Genomic DNA, 20,422 nt, shown 5'->3' on the forward strand with positions numbered 1-20,422 from the left:
AAAAAAGGAACACAGGGGAGTTCCTTCCCTGGTGGCCTAGTGGTTAAAGATCTGGCATTGTCACTGTTGTGGTGAGGGTTTAATCTCTAGCTCAGGAACTTCCATATGCTGCCAGTGTGGTCTAAAAAACAAAAAAAATTAAAAAATTAAAAAGGGGCACAGGTGCAGCAATTCCAGTTAGTCTACATAAACATTAATTTTAAAAAGCAAATAACGACAGACAACATAGGTGGAGCCCCTTTACTGCATCCACAAACTCTAAGAAGAACACGTTTAAATGTAAATTACATATGGAAAAGTGACAAATGTATTGGACTAGAAAGGGGAAAAACCCCAGTGACAGTAATTCTTAGTGTTTGTGCTTTTCTTCTTATTTTGATCTGTTTTCAATTTGTACAGTAAAAGACAAAATTGCTTTCTTCAGTTAAGGCAGTGGAAGCTTGATTATTCCTATGATTCAAGGTGGCACATGGGCATTTAATCTGAAAGGATCTGAATGTAGAAGGATTTTTTATTTATTTGTAATCACTTGCTAGTAGGAGTAAAGAAGTTAAACTATTATAAAATGAGAAAATTTTAGCTTGTTTTCATTGAATCATTTTGAAAACTATGTTTTTGTTTTCTATTATGGACACGTTGGATATGGTTGGGTAAATAGCATATTTAGTTCACATTTTGCTCTCTGTCATAAAGAAAGGACACGTTCGTTGTTCTTTGATAGGAATACTTTATGTATTTTTGAAGTTATCAGTCTTGAAAAATTCGGGTTTACCTCAACTCCAAGTGTCCATTAACTCTTAGAAAAATATCCATTCTAAAGCATTTTAGTTTTTTAGACTGTAGAAGTCATGCTTTGTTTTCTTAGGTTGTTTTCTTCGGAGCTTTGTTTCTCTCCCCAAATTTCAATTTCTTTTCAATACTTTCTGTTGTTTAATTTTGTATGTTTTGTGTCCTTTGTTGATTCAGTATCTTACCAGATACTTGGGTTCATTTACAAGGTATAAGAAACATTCATAATTGATTAAAATGTCTGATTTATTAACTGGTTCCACAATATTGTTGTTTAGTTTGTACAATTGTATTCTTATCCAAGTTAAATATTTTAAAAAATTAGGTGGGTTTGGACTGATTTCTTAGAAGTAGTAGCTTTTGACGTATAAAGAGTATGGACATAGTGCAAGGCCTGTTAAGTCCAGGGTATTTTAAAACAGAAAATGCAGACTCATCTAACAATGCAGAACTACTAGAAGCTAAATTGTTTTTGTGCTTGTGTGTGGTTAGGATGAGGAAGTTGCCATATTGTAAGTGGTAACTACTTTTTCAAGAATTTTCTTCCTAGGAGTTCCACAGTTTTTGTTTTTGTTTTTTTTTTTTAATTAGTTAAAGTTTTTCAATACAATTTTTAAAGGCTACTTTTCATTTACATCTGTTATAAAATATTTTATATTCCCTGTGTTGTACAGTATATCCTTGAGCCTTTCTTACACTGGATAGCTTGTACCTCCTACTCTTACACCCCTATATTGCCCTTTCCTTACTCCCTGCTGGTAACCACTAATTTGCCCTCTTTATCTGTGAGTCTGCTGTTTTGGTTATATTGATTGGTTAGTTGTATATTGTTTATATTCCACGTATAAGCGATATCATACCATATTTATCTTTCTCTGGCAGTTTTGACTAAATTAAAACTGTTAGAAAAAAATGAGTTGGTTTCAGAGTTCATGTTTGATGTGTTGCATCAGATAAACCTGAAAAAAAAAAATCTCAGTTTGAGTTCTAAGGTGAAATTTAGCCCTATAATATGGGGAGGATCACAGCCTTCTGATAGAGAAGTTTTTTTTGAAAAGGGTATTTAACATGTGGAAACCTGCCTAAGGGCCTGTAGGGTTTCCTGAAGGAAGTATTTGTATTACCAGAAGTCAGAAATCTGATTTTTCTTCAGTATTTGTCTGTAAAGCCCTATTCCAAAACCTTTCTTCTGGTTCATGTTGCTAGCATTATGAAATATAAAAAAGAGAATTGGATTGGGAGTCAGGATATTTAATGATGCTGACAAATGATTTAACTTGTGAGCCTCTGTTGTTTCCATTTGTACACTGTAAATCATTGCCATACTTGTGGGGGTATTTGTGAAGATCAAAATCTGATATGAAAGTGATATCACTTTATAAATGGCAGTAATCTACCTATGTAAAAGTATTGGCCTGCGTAAATAACATTTACATAAAGCAGGTTATACATTTGGGGTGTGATAACTTAATGCGATATATACTTAAGGACTGGAAAGTTTGATGGAAAAAAGTCAAATGGGGTCTTAATTTGATTTCTTTGGTAGAGCTTTTTGCCTTTTACGAAGTTGAAGGAAACCTGGCTCCTTTCCTGACTGTGACTTTGCAGTCTGCTGCATTAAAGGTCCTGAAACTGTAGTGTGCTTTTTAAGGTTGGGCCTTTAATTTTGGTTTTGATTTGTTTTAATTACACATCTAAAGTTTAAGGAAGGTTGTTATAGTAACTTAGCAGTAGGAAGTGGGTGGGGTTGTTAATGTTCTAAAACAGTTCTCTAAGTGGACTTCATGAACAGTGAGCCTACACTGAATGTGAAATCCCAGATCCTACCAGAGATACATTGCATGTGCAAGCATTTGTCATTCAGAGAAAGAGGCAGTTTAGAGCTTAGACACCTCCTTCTGGCAATGTCAACCTTGACTATATTATATACAACATCTGACCGTTTTGGTCTTTTTGTCTTTTTGTTGTTGTTGTTGCTATTTCTTGGGCCGCTCCCGCGGCATGTGGAGGTTCCCAGGCTAGGGGTCGAATCGGAGCTATAGCCACCGGCCTACGCCAGAGCCACAGCAACGCAGGATCCGAGCCACGTCTGCAACCCACATCACAGCTCACGGCAACGCCGGATCGTTAACCCACTGAGCAAGGGCAGGGACCGAACCGGCAACCTCATAGTTCCTAGTCGGATTCGTTAACCACTGCGCCACGACGGGAACTCCAGCATCTGACCTTTTGAGTGTAACTTCACATTGGGTCAACCTGTACGACATTCAAGTAAAAAGGTCTTTCAGAAACTTGTAAATCAATTCTGAGGACCTTAAGAGGGCAAATATAAGTGAAAGTAAAAGGCAAAGAAATGTGTAGTGTATCATAGTTTAGTCTGCTTATATATATGATTCATTGATAAATAACATCTTTACTAACATTTTATCTAATGTTACTACTAGAAAGTCACAGTGGATGTGCAGTTATCTATTCTGTACTTTAAAAAATGGAGAACAAAATAAAAAATATGTAAAATCCCTTTGTTTTCTATCTTTCTGGCTTTTTTTCCACATGAAAAGTAGAAAAGAGTTGTGAACAAAAATTAGGGCAAATTAGCCTTTAGTGGAAAGTATGTTTAAAATAAAAAATATAGGCCTCTGATGAATACATATATTTTAAAAAGTAAAAATAGTTTTTAAAAATTTGAGAGTAGAAGAAAACATCGAACCAGATCCAAGTAGTTTTACTTATTTATCCCTGAAAGGGGAAAATGAGCCACCAAGGGCTAATACTGCCCAAGTGAGGGCAGTATGGAGTCTAGTCAGGCTTTTGGATTTATGGGCTCTTTCAAGCTTTTTACAAAATTAAGATCTAGGAGTTCCTGTCCTGGCGCAGTGGACACGAATCCAATTAGGAGCTATGAGGTTGAGGGTTCGATCCCTGGCCTCACTCAGTGGGTTAAGGATCGGGCATTGCCCTGAACTGTTGGTGTAGGTTGCAGACTCGGATCTGGTGTGGCTGTGGCTGTGACTGTGGCGTAGGCTGGCAGCTACCGCTCTGATTCTACCCCTAGCCTGGGAACCTCCATATGCCGCAGGTGCAACCCTAAAAAAAAAGACAAAAAGACAAAAAATAAAATAAAATAAATAAAAATTTAAAAAAAAATTAAGATCTGACAATCCTGGAAAGTCAGTGTTCTTCTTAGAATGAGAATAGCTGATGAAAAGGGTATTTCCTAACAGGTATATTAATTTCCTTTGAATTCATATTGTTTACTCACTTTATTTTAAAATTTTTATTAGAGGTGTGGCTTTTTTTGATGAAGGCGAAAAGGGATACTTTTATCTTCAAATATGGTAGTAGTTGCTTTTGTTTCCCAATTTGAGGGATGTTACATCATAGAAGAAAACTTGTGATGAAATTGTCTATTGACTCACTTCTTGCAGAATTTGTTTTCTAGATCAGAAGTTTAATCTACTGTATGTAACACTATTGTGCCTCTTTCTGGATAAAGTGAAATTACTACTCCCACTGGGGATTATTTTTCCAGATACCTATCTTTTGCGATAAGTTTCAGTCATTAAAAGGAATTTCACTCCATTAGAATTAGGAAAGCCAGCTTGCTGCAGAGAGGTTATCTTTACATCCACTTACAAGATGAATATAACCAAGAGACAGGACACCAATTGGACTCTTGTTGCCGTAATTGCTGCACTGTGAACTCTTCAAAGCCCTGGAGCATCAGTTTTCCACAGTAAACTTCTCTTAAGTCCTTTAACTTCTTGAAGGGATTGGTCATCCTGAAGATGATTGGATTTGTGTCATTTATTTACTTAAAGATGGGTTTGTCTTTTCATTTAAAAAAGTTTATTTCCTGCTGATTATAAAGATAATAAATAGGTCATTGAAATTTAGCAAACATATTATGTGTAATTTTAGTTTTTCAGATTTGAAAGACCTTAAGCACAGATATTTATTTATTTGTTTTTTTAGAGCCACACCCATGGCACATGAAGGTTCCCAGGCTAGGGGTTGAATCAGAGCTGCAGCTGCAGGCCTGCACCACAGCCACAGTAATGCGGGACTGAGCTGCTTCTTCAACCTACACCACAGCTTACAGCAATACCAGATCCATAACCCACTGAGCAAGGCCAGGGAAGGAACCTGAGTCCTCATTGATACTAGTTGGTTTCGTTTCCACTGAGCCACAGTGAGAACTCCTATAAATTTTAAATTAAATGAACTCACTCATGGTAGACCTTTCGCATTTCAGGTGTATATATTTTCATACTCAGGTGGGTATTTCTATCAGATAAATTTCTAGAAACGAATTGGATAGGAAATGAAATTAATGGATAGGACATAATAGGTGACAGGGTATCTACCTCTTAGATTTTAATGACAATATACATTTTCAGGGTTTACAGTGCCCATTTTTCTGTATCTAACCTATTGACCTGTTTAATCTTTGTTACTCTCTGTTTAGGCATTAAAATAATCTTGTTTCTTTTTGTGTATCTTTGGTAGTAAGGTTGAGCATTTTTTACCTCATAAGGCATTTTAATATTTTCTATAAATTGCTTACTCATGTTTCTGCTGAGTTTTCTATTCAGTTTTTTAATCTTTTTTCTTATTCATTTATTGGTGTACTTTAAATGTTTTCAAAGCTCTATTATATATGTTACAGGTATTTTCAGTATATCATGCTTATATATATGACTTTTTACAAACAAGTTTATGATTTTTGTATAATGAAAAGCTTTTTCTTTATGACTTCTAGGTTCTATGTAAAGCTTAGAAAAAGGTCCTATCTTTATCCCAGGATTGTAAAACTTTTCAGTTTGAGTCTTTTTTGTGTGTGGTTTATTTTATTTTTTGCATGCACTATTCTGTAGCTCATTTTTAATTTTTTTGTGGTTTTATTTTGTATATTTAAATCTTTGAGCTATATTTTTGCCAAGTGGTCTTAAGGTTTTTTGAAGCTTTATATTAATAAATCTTAGATGACTTTTTTCTGCATCACTATTTCTTATTGTGATAAAAACTGTAAATAAACATCCATTAATAGGGGAATGAATTGTAATAAATCTACCTATTATGTAGTCATTAAAGTCATTTTTGAATAATTTTTAAAATATTAAAAACATTTCTAAATAGCAGAATGGAAAAAGTTAGGAAACTTGTTCCCAATGCTTATATCCTGCTTATATATTGGAAGTGTATGTCCTAGATGTATTTAAATCAAATTGGCAATAAACATAAGAGTGTAGTCCTTATGCTATTGAGGACTTTTTTTGCCCATGCTTTTTCTTGCCTTTGTACATGCCCTTCATTTTACCTGAAGTGCCTTCTCCACTCTTGTATTTTTTCTTTTTAATAGGGCTGCACCTGCAGCATATGAAAGTTTGACTCCAGACCAGGAGTCGAATTGGAGCTGCAGCTAAGGCCTATGCCACGGCCACATCAACACTGGAACTGAGCCGCTTCTTCGACCTACGCCACAGCTTGCAGCATCCTTAACTCACTGAGGGAAGCCAGGGGTCGAACCCATATCCTCACAGAACCTAGAAGGGATTGAACCTTTAAGTCACAAGGAAACTCCACCCTCTTCACTCTTAATCTGCATATTTTATTTGTTTGTACTCATCTTACTTGTTGCTGTAATCTTCAAAATCTATTTTGAGCTCTAAAGGTTAGTCATTAAATAAGTGGATTTAGAACATTGTTATGTAATTGGTGTTCAGTAAATACTTGTTGAATGAATGTCAATGAATGGATGAGTTTCTCTTGTCAGAATTGAAGCAACTTATAGAGATAGATAAAATGCAGCAGGGTAACAAAAGTACAAGAAAAAATGAAGTGAAGGGAACACAGAGGTAGGAATTATAAAATGGAACCAAGAATGAATATATTATTCTACACAAATTACATACTATGAGAGCCTAAACTTTTTAATTACCTAATCCAGCTGCTCAGGATAAATTCAGTTATTCTAACACTAAAATCAGAAAGAGGTTTTTACTGATGATTTTTATAAAGAAGATGCTTGAAAATATAGTCAACTCTGTGCTTACTAACAGTTTTAGGAACAAGAAAATGAGTCCAGTAGGGCTTCCCCCCAACCCCTAGTGGTATTACAACAGAGTTTAGGTCGAGGGTGAGATTGAGGCCTGGTACTTTTATGGGGGCTGTCTGTGTTACAGGATTGAAGAGTAAAATGCCTTTGGATAATCCGAACTAAACTTCACTGTCTTAATGCTATGTTAAGATCATCTTCAGTATTGTATCAGAAAGATTGGTCTCATATAACCATCTGACTGCTGAAGGTGAGACGAAGTATACGTAGGCTGGCTCCAGTTGGAAACTTTCATCTTTTTGCCTAACGGATTATTAGGTTTTAGTAAGACGTCTTTTTAGAGCTGAGGAGTATAGTAACGGGCCAAACCACTGGGGTAATATGGCATTGGGCATCATCACATTTTCCTTCCTTGCTACTGGAGACTTTTTTTTTTTTTTTTTTTTTTTAAATTTTATTTTCCCACTGTACAGCAAGGGGGTCAGGTTATCCTTACATGTATACATTACAATTACAGTTTTTCCCCCACCATTTCTTCTGTTGCAACATGAGTATCTAGACATAGTTCTCAATGCTATTCAGCGGGATCTCCTTGTAAATCTATTCTAGGTTGTGAACTGGAGACTTTTTAATAGGAAGCTAAAGTGGGCATGTTCTCTCCACACCTAGCTGTGGGCAAAATTGTTAGATAATAGTGGATTTCTTAAGCTTTTCTGTTTCAACTCCTTCATTGTGGTGGTCAGTGAGTTTGGTGGCCCTAGATCCCTTTTGAAAATAGGCAGAAATAAAAAACACTTAGGGAGTTGCTGGTAGCCTAGTGGGTTAAGGATCTGGCATTTTCACTGTTGTGGCATGGGTTTGATCATTGGCCCAGGAACTTCTCCATGCCACAGGCATGGCCAAACCACCTGCCCCACCCAGAACTAAAAGCATTCATCATCCGGTATGTTTAACAGAGAGGCAAGCTTAAGGGTGGAGCTAGACCTGAAATTAGACTCTATCTCATTACTATTTCTTTTTTTTTTTTTTTTTGTCTTTTTGTCTTTTGTCTTTTGTTGTTGTTGTTGCTATTTCTTGGGCCGCTCCCACGGCATATGGAGGTTCCCAGGCTAGGGGTTGAATCGGAGCTGTAGCCACCGGCCTATGCCAGAGCCACAGCAACGCGGGATCCGAGCCGCGTCTGGAACCTACACCACAGCTCACGGCAACGCCGGATCGTTAACCCACTGAGCAAGGGCAGGGACCGAACCCGCAACCTCATGGTTCCTAGTCGGATTCATTAACCACTGCGCCACGACGGGAACTCCTCATTACTATTTCTGATATGAATAAATGCTTATATGTCCTTTTCTGTAGATAAAAATAGGATATTAAGGATTAAAGATGAGAGGTTAGGAGTTCCTCTTGTGGCTCAGTGGAAACGAATTTGACAGGCATCCATGAGGACTCAGGTTTGATCCCTGGCCTTGCTCACTGGGTTAAGGATCTGGCATTGCCATGAACTGTGGTGTAGGTCACAGATGCAGCTAGGATCCCTCATTGCTGTGACCCTGGCGTAGGCTGGAGGCTACAGCTCCAATTCAACCCCTGGCCTGGGGAACCTCCATATGCTGCGGGTGTGGCTCTACAAAGACAAAAAAAACAAAAACAAAAAACGAGCAGTTATTATGTGTGAATTTTACGACTAGAAGAGGGCAGTTAAAATTTTTATTCTGTTATAAAGACATCAAAAGTAAAATTGGAACTCCTTATCAAAGCTTTGAACTTAATGCTAATTAGTAAGGTAACTCATGGATAAAAGTAATAATAGAAGCTGCTGTTGAGCAAGTTATGCTAAGAAGTAAGACGTAAATACTGTACATGGAGGAGAAGGAGAGATCAGTGTGTCAGAAACATGAAGGAGAACTTCATAGAGGAGGACTCAGCCTTAAAGGTAGAAATTAAAACAAAGGAGGAAACCATGCCAGGAAGTATGACTTAAGTAAGTGAAGACATGGAGTTAGGGCTGTCCTTTTCCACTTGTAGCAAGTAGATTACTTTGACCAGGTGAGATAGTTCTTTAGGAAAAAACTAATTGATTGCAAACTAGGCTAAAGTCAGATAGTGAAAGCATTTGAATTTCACCCTAAGGAGTTTGACCTTATTGTATAGGATACTTACTCTCAAGGTTCTGGGGAGACTTTGGAATAAGTGTTGTATGTAACTTGCAGTCGATTTCATTGTTATCTGTATGTAAGTGTTTAGGGTAGTTGTGTGTATTTTGGGAGGGACCAAGGAAAGAGTTGAAAAATGGCACAGTAGAAAGTGATGAGCCTCCTCGCGCCTGCCCAGTTGCATCTCTCACAAGTGACCTATCTTATTTATTTATTTTTTTGGTCTTTTTGCCTTTTCTAGGGCTGCTTCCTGTGGCATATGGAGGTTCCCAGGCTAGGGGTCTAATCAGAGCTGTAGCTGCCAGCCTACACCAGAGCCACAGCAACACGGGATCCAAGTCGTGTCTGCAACCTACACCACAGCTCACTGCAACACCGGGTCCTTAACCCACTGAGCAAGGGCAGGGATCGAACCCTCAACCTCATGGTTCCTAGTCGGATTCGTTAACCACTGCGCCATGATGGGAACTCCAACAAGTGTCCCATCTTAATAAATCTATTTCAGCATTGTTTTGGTGGGACTCTACGTGACAAAGAGTGGCATTTTATCTTATTTTATTTTTGTATTTTTTTGTCTTTTTAGGACCACACCCATGGCATATGGAGGTTCCCAGGCTAGGGGTTGAATCAGAGCTGTAGCCACTGGCCTGCGCCACAGCCACAGCAATGTCAGATCCGAGCCGCTCTGTGGCCTACACGACAGCTCATGGCAACACTGGATCCTTTAACCTGCTGAATGAGGCCAAGGAGAGAACGTGCATCCTCATGAATGCTAGTCAGATTTGTTTCCGCTGAGCCACTACGGGAACTCCAAAATGGATTCTTGAAAACTGTCCAGACTGACTGACTCATCTTTGATTACATGTACAGTCCAGAAGCACTTTTGAGACCTTTACTCACAGCCCATTGGTTGGCTTACATCGGAATTATAGACATGTGGGAGAATAATGCCCCCATTCTTCTCCATCATGTCTAATTCTATAAGATACAGTAATGGAAACCATACCTTTTCCACAGTAAAATGTAGCTGCTCAGGAATTATGAAGGGTAACATCATATCAGGTAATATTCACTCCGTACTTTATGAGTTAAAATTAATATTGTTGCTGTGTTTACTAGTTTTGACAACTGCCACCTAAAATGTCTTAAAATTATATTGTTAGTCCATATCTCTCCCCTAAATTCAGTAACCAGCTGCCTATTTGACTTTTCCACTTGGATGTGATATTAGCTTTCTGAAATTTAATATATCTCCAACCAGTGTACCAATTTTCCTTTCATAACCTGCTTCCTATCTCGGGCCATTCCATTCTTGTATATGTTTAGAACAAAGGTCATCCCTCATACCTCATATTCAGGAAGTCCTCTTAGCCAAACCTTCAAAATACATGTATAATTTGCCCACTTCTTACTGTCTTTGCTACCACCTGGTCCAAACCACCACCATCTCATCTGGTTTATTGTAGTAGCTTTTTGCAAATGGTATTCCTGTTTCTGCCTTTGCCCCCTCACAATTCTGTCTCAATAGGGTAGCCAGTGTGGTTTTTCTATTCCTTTTCTGAAAATTCTTCTGTGACTTTGTTTCATTGAGAGTAAAAAGTCTTAAGATCTGTAAGGCCCTCCATCATTGTCTCCCACTCTGTTATTTCTGCCCTCATCTCTTCCTGCTTTCCTATTAGGCCACTCTTCTTCAACCAGATAGGCCTCCTTGCTCTTTCTCAGAGATAGAGGCTTGGTTTTAACTTTGTACCTACTGTTCCTTTGGTCTGAAACACTCCTCCTCCAGTTAACTACGTGATAATTCACTCACTCATTCAAGTCTTTGCTCAAATATACTTTCTCAAGAGGGCTTTCCCTGACTATCTTTTGTGAAATTAAGCCTCTCCAAACCATAATTTTCTATTCTCTTTTTTCATGTTTTCTCCGTAGTAGGAAATACACCATCAAACACACAAAACACTCTTCCTATTTTATGTTGTTTATTAGATGACTCCAATGTGAAAGATGAGATGCATAGGCCAGTTGAGATGATTTTAATTCAGACTATTGCAATAGGGAGAAGGTTCATTAATGAGGAATATCTCATTAATGAACCAAGGAATTTTGTTTTTTGCACTCATTTTATTGGGGTATGTTATACCTAACGTGAACATTTTATTTCATAAAATGTTGAATGGTTTTATAATGGATTTAAAACCATCTTGATGCGGCCTCCTCTTTGTCTTCTAAAGTAGGATAACTTTTTGAAAGTTTCCAGTCCATTTGTTTGAAGGTCGTTCAGCATTTGATTGTAATTTTGTTGTTTTTATGAGAGAAGGTGCTCCACTCCTTCAATTCTGCCATCTTAATCCCATCTCCCTGAAGAGACTCATGAACCAAGGAATTTTAATAAGAGGCAAGCAAACAAGGGACTTAAGATGGGTGGAAGTGAACCTTACCTGGGATTTTGTGAGGGCAGATTGGTCCTTTGCAGTTAGCCATTTGTCAGAACACAAAACAGGATGGGTAAATTTCTCAACCTTCCTTGCTTTCCTGAAGCTTAGAGCAGATAAAGTTAAACATAGTCAATTACTAATAGAATTTAGCCTCAGGAAGGCAAGACTTTTTTTTTTTTTTTTCTGTCTTTTATAGGGCTGCACCCATAGCGTATGGTATGTAAGTTCCCAGGCTAGGGGTCAAATTGGAGCAGTGGCCCCTGGCCTCGGCCACAGCCACAGCAACAGACAGATCCGAGCTGCATCTGAGACCTGTGCCACAACTTGCCAGCAACACCGGATCCTTAACCCATTGAGTGAGGCCAGATATTGAACCTACATTCTCCTGGATACTAGTCAGGTTCTTAACCCACTGAGCCACAACGGGAACTCCAAGACACTCTTACGTATTTTGTAGATTGGTATATTTTTAGATTCTCCCATGCGCTAAGAACTCAGTAAATAGTGAATGAACAGGTAGATAAAGGAGTGACTTTAAAATAGTATTAACTGTAGGCCCCCTATGTGCTGGAGAGTGTGATTATACTAGTGCAGTATAGTACTTCTACCTTTAGTAGCTTTGTAAATGAGATATGAGAAACCATGAAATAAATTTATGTCCTAACGTGATTAGTATGCTCTATATTTATCGAAACCATATGTGCGTAGTACTTAGTGTCAAGTGCTCTTCCATAGAGTTCTACAAAATCTTAGATGTGAAGAAATGTTCCTAGGATTTATGAAGTGAGAGTCAATGTAAATGACTTGTTTCTCTTCTGGAGGCTCTTATTATTGGAGTTTGGATTTTATCTTGAAGGCACTGGAGGCTAATTTTAAGTGATAGAGTGATTAAGTGATCAGATTTATGTTTTAGAATAAACGAAGTAGGGCAGCCTTGGTAAGGAGTGGTTGGGGGGTGGAAATTGAAACTGAAGACACTGTCATTGTAATTGAAGTGGGAAATGATGAACTAGGGTTAGGAAGTAGATAAAGATTTAGGCTTGATGGGCTTTTTTCTGGCCCAAGGTAAGAGTTTTAGTTATTCCAAATGCAGTTATCCTAAATCCTAAATTTTTGACCTGATGTTTGGTGGCTCCTGCTTGCAGCTGGATTATTTTTAGCTAATGCTTTTTTCTGAGATAACAGTAGGAAAATGATCTTGAGTTTTGTAGGTGGTGTATTTGAAATGGCTGAGAAGCCTATGAGTGGTCATCCAAAAAGCAGTGGGGAAATACATGTCTGGAGATTTGGGTAAAGAAACTACCCTAATGAGTGAAAGGAAGCCTGCGTCTAGGAAAGGATTTCCAGTTTATTGTTTTCATTAGTACCTTTAGCTTTATAACTCTGTATGATTTTTTACACCTTTGTAAATTTCGTATAAACTCTGCTGCTTATTTCTAAGTTATTATTAGTAAAGCCCTCTAAATGGGATGGATTTTTGTGTTCAGCTGTGGGTCAGAGTAATGAGGAGAAGGACCTCATGGTTTCCTCCAGAATTTTGAGTTCCTTGAGGAACAATTTAGCTTTTTTTTGTGTGTGTCTTTTTAGGGATGTGCTGGTGGCGTATGGAGGGTACCCGGCTAGGGGTCAGTCTGAGCTGTAGCCACTGTCCTATGCCACAGCCACAGCAACGCGGGATCTGAGCCACATCTGCGACCTACACCACAGCTCACGGCAACGCCAGATCCTTAACCCACTGAGCGAGGCCAGGGATGGAACCTGTATCCTCATGATTGCTAGTCGGGTTCCCTAACCACGATGGGAACTCTGCTTTTTTTTTTTTTTTTTTTTTTTTTTTAAGGGCCACACGTCGCATATGGAAGTTCTCAAACTACGAGTCGAATTGGAGCTGTAGCTGCCAGCCTGTGCCATAGCCACGCAGGATCCGAGCCGGGTCTGCAGCCTACATTGCAGGTCATGGCAAACGGGGCCAGGGATCAAACCCTTGTCCTCGTGGAATACTAGTCAGGTTCATTACCATTGAGCTCTATAAAGAATATAGAGCATACTAATCACGTTAGGACATAAATTTATTTCATGGTTTCTCATGTTAGAAGTGTGTCACTAACTGCATCATCACCCAGATGTGTGTTTATCTTTTCTCTTTATTGAGTGCCTAATATGCGTTAACAGACAAGTAAACAAGCAATTACAGCACAATATTCTATTTTAAGTGGTAAATTAGGGAAAATACTAGTCTTTGGCGATATGGTCAGGGAATGGTTCACAGTCATGCCTTAGTTGAGATGGGAAGAGTGGGCAGGGAGTTTGGGTGGAGGTAAGAGAGAGGGTGAGAAACTATTGAAAGTAACTCAAAGCCCGTGAGTTAAGAGAAAGCTAAGCTTTTTAGGAAAATTGAGAAGGTTGGGGGAAGAGGGAGGGAAAGGAAGGAGAGGTTGAGATACTAGAGAAAAAAACGCTTGATATTCAAGGCCTGTGGGCATTACCCTGAAGGCAGTAGGAAAGTTTTAACATCTGGGGCACCTGGAAGTTCCCAGGCTAGGAGTCAGAGCTGCAACTGTAGTCTGCACAAGCATAGCAGTGCTGGATCTCAGCCGCATCTTTGACTTACACTGCAGCTTGTGGCAATGCTGTATCCTTAACCCCATTGAGTGAGGCAAAGGATTGAACCCACGTCTTCTCAGACACTCTTTTGGGTTCTTAACCTGCTGAGCCACAACGAGAATTTTGAAAATCATAGCATTTTTAAGGAATGGCAAAATATTGCTATTTTAGAATGATAACTGGCTATAATGGGGAGGTTCAAACACAGTATAACTTTCCGAGTTGGTGTGTCTTGGGTGGGGTTCAGAAATTTACTTTTTGTGCACCCAACTTTTTGAAAACAGCTGAATTAAGAGGGTTCTTTAGTAGGGCTGTGAATTTTGCTTATTCAGACTGTTACTCTGGTGTTGTAGCCAGTAAGGGAATTTTTTTTCCTTCATTTGGGCTTGATGTCAAACTTGTTCTGCCTCTGAGACAAGTAAACAGAAGTAAACTGGGATCTGATTAAAGAGGGCTCCTTGATTTGGGAAGTACAAATTTGTTAAAGTCCCAGTTTAACTTTTTTTTTTGAAATGTTTTCTTTGTTAATCTCATCTCCAGAGCAATTAGGAGTTTGTTTTTGCTAGAAAACAAAAGCTAAGGACTATCTGTTTAAAAGAACAGTTTAATTGGAAATTTCAGAAATTACCTTGATAAGGGTAGGAGACATATACACATTAAATAGCCTTAATCTTTTAACCAGCAGTTTTGGGAGGTCTTTATGAAAATAAAGAAGTGAGATGGAGAAGCAGTGAGGATATGGGCTATTAGGGGACTTTAGGAGGTGGGGATTTGCAAAGGCAAGGAGAGAATCTTTCACCTGAAGAATGAATGCTTTTTTTTAGGCTTCAGCCAATTTTCTTAATCTCAAAGACCTACTATAGTTCTCTTTTTTTTTTTTTTTTTTTTTTTGCTTTTTAGGGCCGCACCTGTGGCATATGGAATTTCCTAAGCTAGGGATCAAATCTCCACAGTTGCCGGCCTGCCACAGCAATGCCAGAGCCAAGCCATGTCTGTGAACTACATACACCACAGCTCAAGGTAATGCCAGATCCTTAACCTGCTGAGCGAGGCCAGGGATTGAACCTGCGTCCTCATGAATGCTAGTCAGATTCATTTCTGCTGAGCCATGATGGGAACTCCTGGTTCCATATTAAATTGTTTAGAGTAGAGTTCCCTTAGAACACTAACCATCAACTTAGATATAAATGGGTTCTCCGTATATATGCAATAAAAAGCAATAATAGAAGCATTTGTAAGACTTATACATATAAAACAAAGTCAGTAAGATATCATTTACTTTAAGGAGCTTGATTTTGAAATTTAAATGGTCACTTCAGAGAAAAAAGGTAGAACAAATCAGGTAGAATAACCACTGTTGCTGGTTTAGGGCCTCAGTCTATCTAGGTTATTGCTAATGACCAGATTTCTAACCAACTCCTGGTCTTTTTCTTCCCCTGTTTTAATCCAACTGAAGTATTACATGGTTATTTTCCTAAAAACCATTCCTTCCCTTCTTGAAGACGTTAGTTGCTTCAAAACACAGTAGAGTTCATTTTGCTTGGCCTTGAAACTCTTCCATTTCCCCCACCTGGTTTCTTCAGCCATGATTTTCACACTGTACTGCTCATTTAAAACATAGGCTTTTACTCTTGTTGACTCTTCCTCATTTGTTATTCTCTCAGCAGTTGACTTCCTCCCAGTAAAATTGTTTTTTTTCCCTTTGATTCTGTCTGTCCAAATAGTCCATTTTCTTTCAGGCCCAACATGCTGGTTCTTTTCGCAGTATGACCACCTAGACCATTCTAGCTAAGGAGGATCTCTGTCTTAAAAGAATTGTATTTGTTCATACAGGTCTGCAAGCCTGTCCTGTATGATAAACCTGTGGGTGGGTTGTCTCAGCTTCATCTGGAAGACAGTAAGCCACTTTTTGTGCTGGGGTCACATATAGTGCTTCCTATAGAATTTAAAAAGTATGTCCCACATGTCAATATGTTTTTGTATTTGTAGACCTGAAAAATGTCTGAAAATTCCAGTGACAGTGATTCATCTTGTGGTTGGACTGTCATCAATCATGAGGTATATGCTATTTAATACTTTTTATAAGGAAGTTTGTAATATCATGTGTTAACAGTGATATAAACTCTTGGTTTTTTGAAGGCCAGTATTTTTTATATTTAAACTTAAGGTTGAATTGTCTATAGCTGGGGCATTTTCCCACACACGTTATGCTTCACTGCTGAAAACTCTTCATGAGCCAGCATCTTCAACATTATTGTACATTGCTTTCCTCAGCTTTGAGACATTAGGCAGATAATTTATTGAGGGTTAGTCCCTGTGCTTTACTTACATTCTCCTATAATTTTAAACAACCCTTTGTGTTATGGGATTACTTTCATTCTCATTTCATAGTTGCGAAAATCAAGTCTTAAATTTAGAGAGGTTAAGTAATTTGGCCAAAATTATATAACTAGAAAACACCAGAGTCTACATTAAATAGACCAAAAAGGAGTGTGGACAACATGTGTTTCACCTATAGTTGTATTACATTAAATTATGTTATTGCAGAACTTGGCAGGAAAAGGACTATGGCTATGACTCTGTCACAAAAATGAATTTTATTATAAAAGTATGATGTTATATATTATACTTAACATTTTCTCACATGGGTTGTGTGTGTGTGTGTGTGTGTATTTTTTTTTTCTCTTTTTCTGACCGCGCACACAGCACATGGAGGTTCCCAGGTTAGGGATCGAATTGATGCTACAGCTGCCAGCCTACACCACAGCCACAGCAGCGCCAGATCCAAGCTGCATCTGTGACCTACACCATAGTTCATGGCAAGGTCAGGGATCAAACCCGAAAACTCAAGGTTCCTGGTCAGTTTTGTTTCCAATGTGTCACGACGGGAACTCTGGTAATATTTGTTGATTACAGAAAAAAAAAATCATAAAATACTGATGAATAGCAGCAATAAGATAAAACTATCTGTTTAAAGTTTTAATGGATTTAAATATAGTTTTCCTGTTTGTTTTTAGCATCTTTTTAAGTCTCACCAGCTTTCCTTCATCAATAAAAGTTTTGAATGGCATTTTTCACAGTTGCTTTGATAATTTAAGGTTTAGACAGCTGGTTAGTCATGTCCTGCAGAAAACAACATTAGGTGTTCCTGCTGTGATGCAAGGGGATCAGTGGTGTCTCTCCCATGCTGGGACACAGGTTCCATCCCAGGCCAGCACATTGGGTTAAGGATCTAGCATCGCCGTAGCTGCAGCATAGGATCTAATTCCTGTCCCAGAAACACCATATGCCTTGGGTGGCCAAAAAAAAGATTGCCTTTTCTGTAAGAAAGTTTTAAAATTAATAGCAGCTGTACCAGTTGAATTTGGTGTGGTTTTCTTTTTTTCTTTTTTTTAAATAAATGACTTCTATTTTTAATCTGTATTCTCCAAAGCTTGATCAACTCTCAGAGAACAACTTCTCCTTCAAGGATAGTGAACAGTGTAGGAGCAGCACAGTGGTGGGCACCTGCAGTGTGAAGCAAGACAGCAAACCTTTCTAACACTTAAACGATGTGTGTCATTTGGGTATTCTGTATTAGGGATGCCTTGCCACAGAGTTGATCATATTTATACATTTTCCCCTCACCCTCTATATCTTGTTAACAGGTTCTGCTCTTTCTTACTAGTGTCTATTATGTGTATTTCCTTTCCCTTTGTCATTGCTACTATTCTGATATAGGCCAGAACTGGTTTCCCCAGTGACTCATAATTCAACCTGAACCTTGTGTTCACCTGCCACTTTAGGCAATCCCAAAGCCTTATATTCAGAAGTTTCTTTAGGACTCAACTCAAACCCACTCCTTTAATGAAATCTCAGTTTTTGCTCTTGTAACTTCTGTGTGTCAGAAGAATTTAGACTTTTTGATTTCGTGGATTAGTAGATTATAGGAAAAATGGAGGGAGGAACATGGAGAAAGGCAGAATCATTAGTGGATAACTTTACTTTGCTAGTTGAGAAAAAAATCCATTAAGATCCACTTTTATTACAGAAAAGATAGTCTTATCTTCAAAGTACGAAGGACAACCTTGGAAGAATAAAAAGAGTCTAAAATTTTATAAGGAAAGTTTACTCTGTTAATCTAATAGGTTAATTTTAATCCTTGCCCTTAACCTCTTTTAGCTTCTTGTTGTAGTAATAAGTAGTTATTTGCTTGTGGCTGTTTCTCTGAATAGGCTATACATTTTTTTTTTCCCCTTTTCTTTTTTGGCCGCCCCTCAGCACATGGAACTCCCCAGCCAGGGATCAGATCTGAACCGCAGTTGTGACATAAGCCGCAGTTGTAGCAACACTGGATTGTTAACCCACTGTTCCAGGCCAGGGAGTGAACCTGCATTCCCGCATTCCCAAGATGCCACTGATCCCATTGCGCCACAGCAAGAACTCCAAATCTGTAGATTTCAATTTTTATACCCCGTGGCACCTGGCAAAATGCCTTGCCTGTTGTAGTTCCGTAAGTGTTGAGTAGAGCAAAGTAATAGAAATAGGTAAGTTTAGAAAGTTATCATCCGGGATTCATATTTATTACTTGGGCTTATAGCATAGAGTGTTTAGCTTTTGGCTGACTTCTAGAATCTAAACCTGTGGCTTCTCCTGCTATTTCCCTGCCATAGGTTTTTCTGGATTAAGTTGAACAAAGGTATAATAGATAATGTTCCCTTTGGAATATAGCAGCAACTGAAGCATATAATAATGGAAGCATGTACACATATTTCAAATCTAGCTTTGTGTAGTCGATAGACAGATAATTGATTACTGCTTCTTCTCTAGGGGTCTGATATAGAGATGGTAAATTCTGAGCCTGGTACGGCCAGTGACAGCTGTTTGCTCACCCCAGAATGTTCATCTTTATCGCAAGAGGAGCTGCAAGTATTGCAGTTAGAGCAGGGAGGTAAGATGTTAAAGTCTGATTTTTTTTTTAATAGGATATGTGTGTGACATTACCAATCTTGCTTTCTTTCTAGGTGGGCAGCCTTTCTGGCTAGTCTAAATGATTAGGTCACTAAAAGACTAGAATTTCAGTGTAGATGAGGCAAGCAAGTTTAAGAACTCAGTGACATCAACCTGCCCAGGAGTTTATTTGCAACTATAGTACATACTGAGGCCGCCATATAACTCTTTCGTACTGCTAGTGTAACCAGTAACAAAGTATTATTAATCTTGATTAAGACTAGGGATATACAAAATTTTTTATTCATCACAAATGATGTACTAAACACTTCTCCAATTATCACACTTCAGAGTACCTTTGGTTATAGGTGGTAAATGGTGGTCTTTAACTGCTGTATTGCATTGCTGTTATGTATACTTCTGTGTGATTTTATGCCCACATTAATTAGACATAGAGAATTAAGAAACCCAGATAATTACTGTGTATTCATCTTCATATTTAAATTACTTCTTAAACTTCCTTTAAAAAAAAACCCTGAATTAAAATGTAAATGAAGCATTTCTCCCACAGGAGAATAAAGCAGATATATCAAGGCCAGAAATAAAAAAGATTATATGTTAATTATGTTTTCAACATGTTTGTCGATGCTTTTCTTATTTGAACAGTGACTCTCCTCATCATTCATGGGTCAGAGATCTCTTGAGAATCTGAAAGCTATGGATGGTTATTTTCAAGAAATGCATATATTTACGTTTGTAAAAAAATTATCATACTTCCTCAGGAGTCCTTGTACCCAAGTCCACCTTTGTTGAGGAGTTATCTCCAAATTTATATTCTCTTAGAGGCTATATAACACACACAAAATGTGCTTTATTATTATTATTTAGGAGGGGTTAAATTATGATAGAAAAATGATGAGCAAAAAAATTCAAATCCATCTATAATTCTTTTTATCTGGAGATAATTTCTGGTAACATTTGGTGTTTGCTGTGCATAAAACCTGATGTTTATTATATACTATTTTATTATTTTTAGCTTCTGTTAACATTTTATACCCTTTTTCATTAAAAAATATGACATGAACTCTGATCACTTTTTTGAGAAGTTTCTTATAAACTATATTTGCTGTAGTAACATTATCTTATTTTTCTGTGTTGAGTCCTTGTTTTTTATAGTCTATTTTTTATTGTAAAGAGTTTGTAATTTTAAGCTGTAATTTTGATTCTTGTGTTATCAGTATAATGATTGCCTTGTATTGACAGCCTTTAGAATAGTGATACCTTTAAGAATTTTGAGTATAAGAATTCAGGAAATGTAGCATCAGTTATCTGAGGCATTTCACAAATGCCTTGGATTGAGTACCTTGGAATTGTAATTCAGAGATTGTTTATTTAGAGATTGTACTTTTTAATAGATTGTGAAATGAATTCAGTAGCTAAAATTATCTTCTGAT

General features: G+C 37.8%; 1 protein-coding gene across 11 annotated transcripts in view; it reads left to right on the plus strand.

Annotated features, from left to right (window-relative positions):
* CCPG1 (cell cycle progression 1) overlaps nucleotides 1–20,422 on the plus strand; it is a 45,747-nt gene that overhangs the window by 3,332 nt on the left and 21,993 nt on the right. For 6 of the 11 annotated variants that reach the window (XM_021099673.1, XM_021099858.1, XM_021099998.1 and 3 more), the window contains 2 exon segments: nucleotides 16,029–16,097; nucleotides 18,849–18,969. In XM_021099673.1, coding sequence (XP_020955332.1) covers nucleotides 16,038–16,097; nucleotides 18,849–18,969 — 181 coding nt within the window. In that variant the 5' untranslated portion in view covers nucleotides 16,029–16,037. 11 annotated transcript variants of the gene reach the window in all.

The sequence above is a fragment of the Sus scrofa genome, chromosome 1, assembly GCF_000003025.6.
Source record: "Sus scrofa isolate TJ Tabasco breed Duroc chromosome 1, Sscrofa11.1, whole genome shotgun sequence".
Classification (NCBI taxonomy): Eukaryota; Metazoa; Chordata; class Mammalia; order Artiodactyla; family Suidae; genus Sus; species Sus scrofa.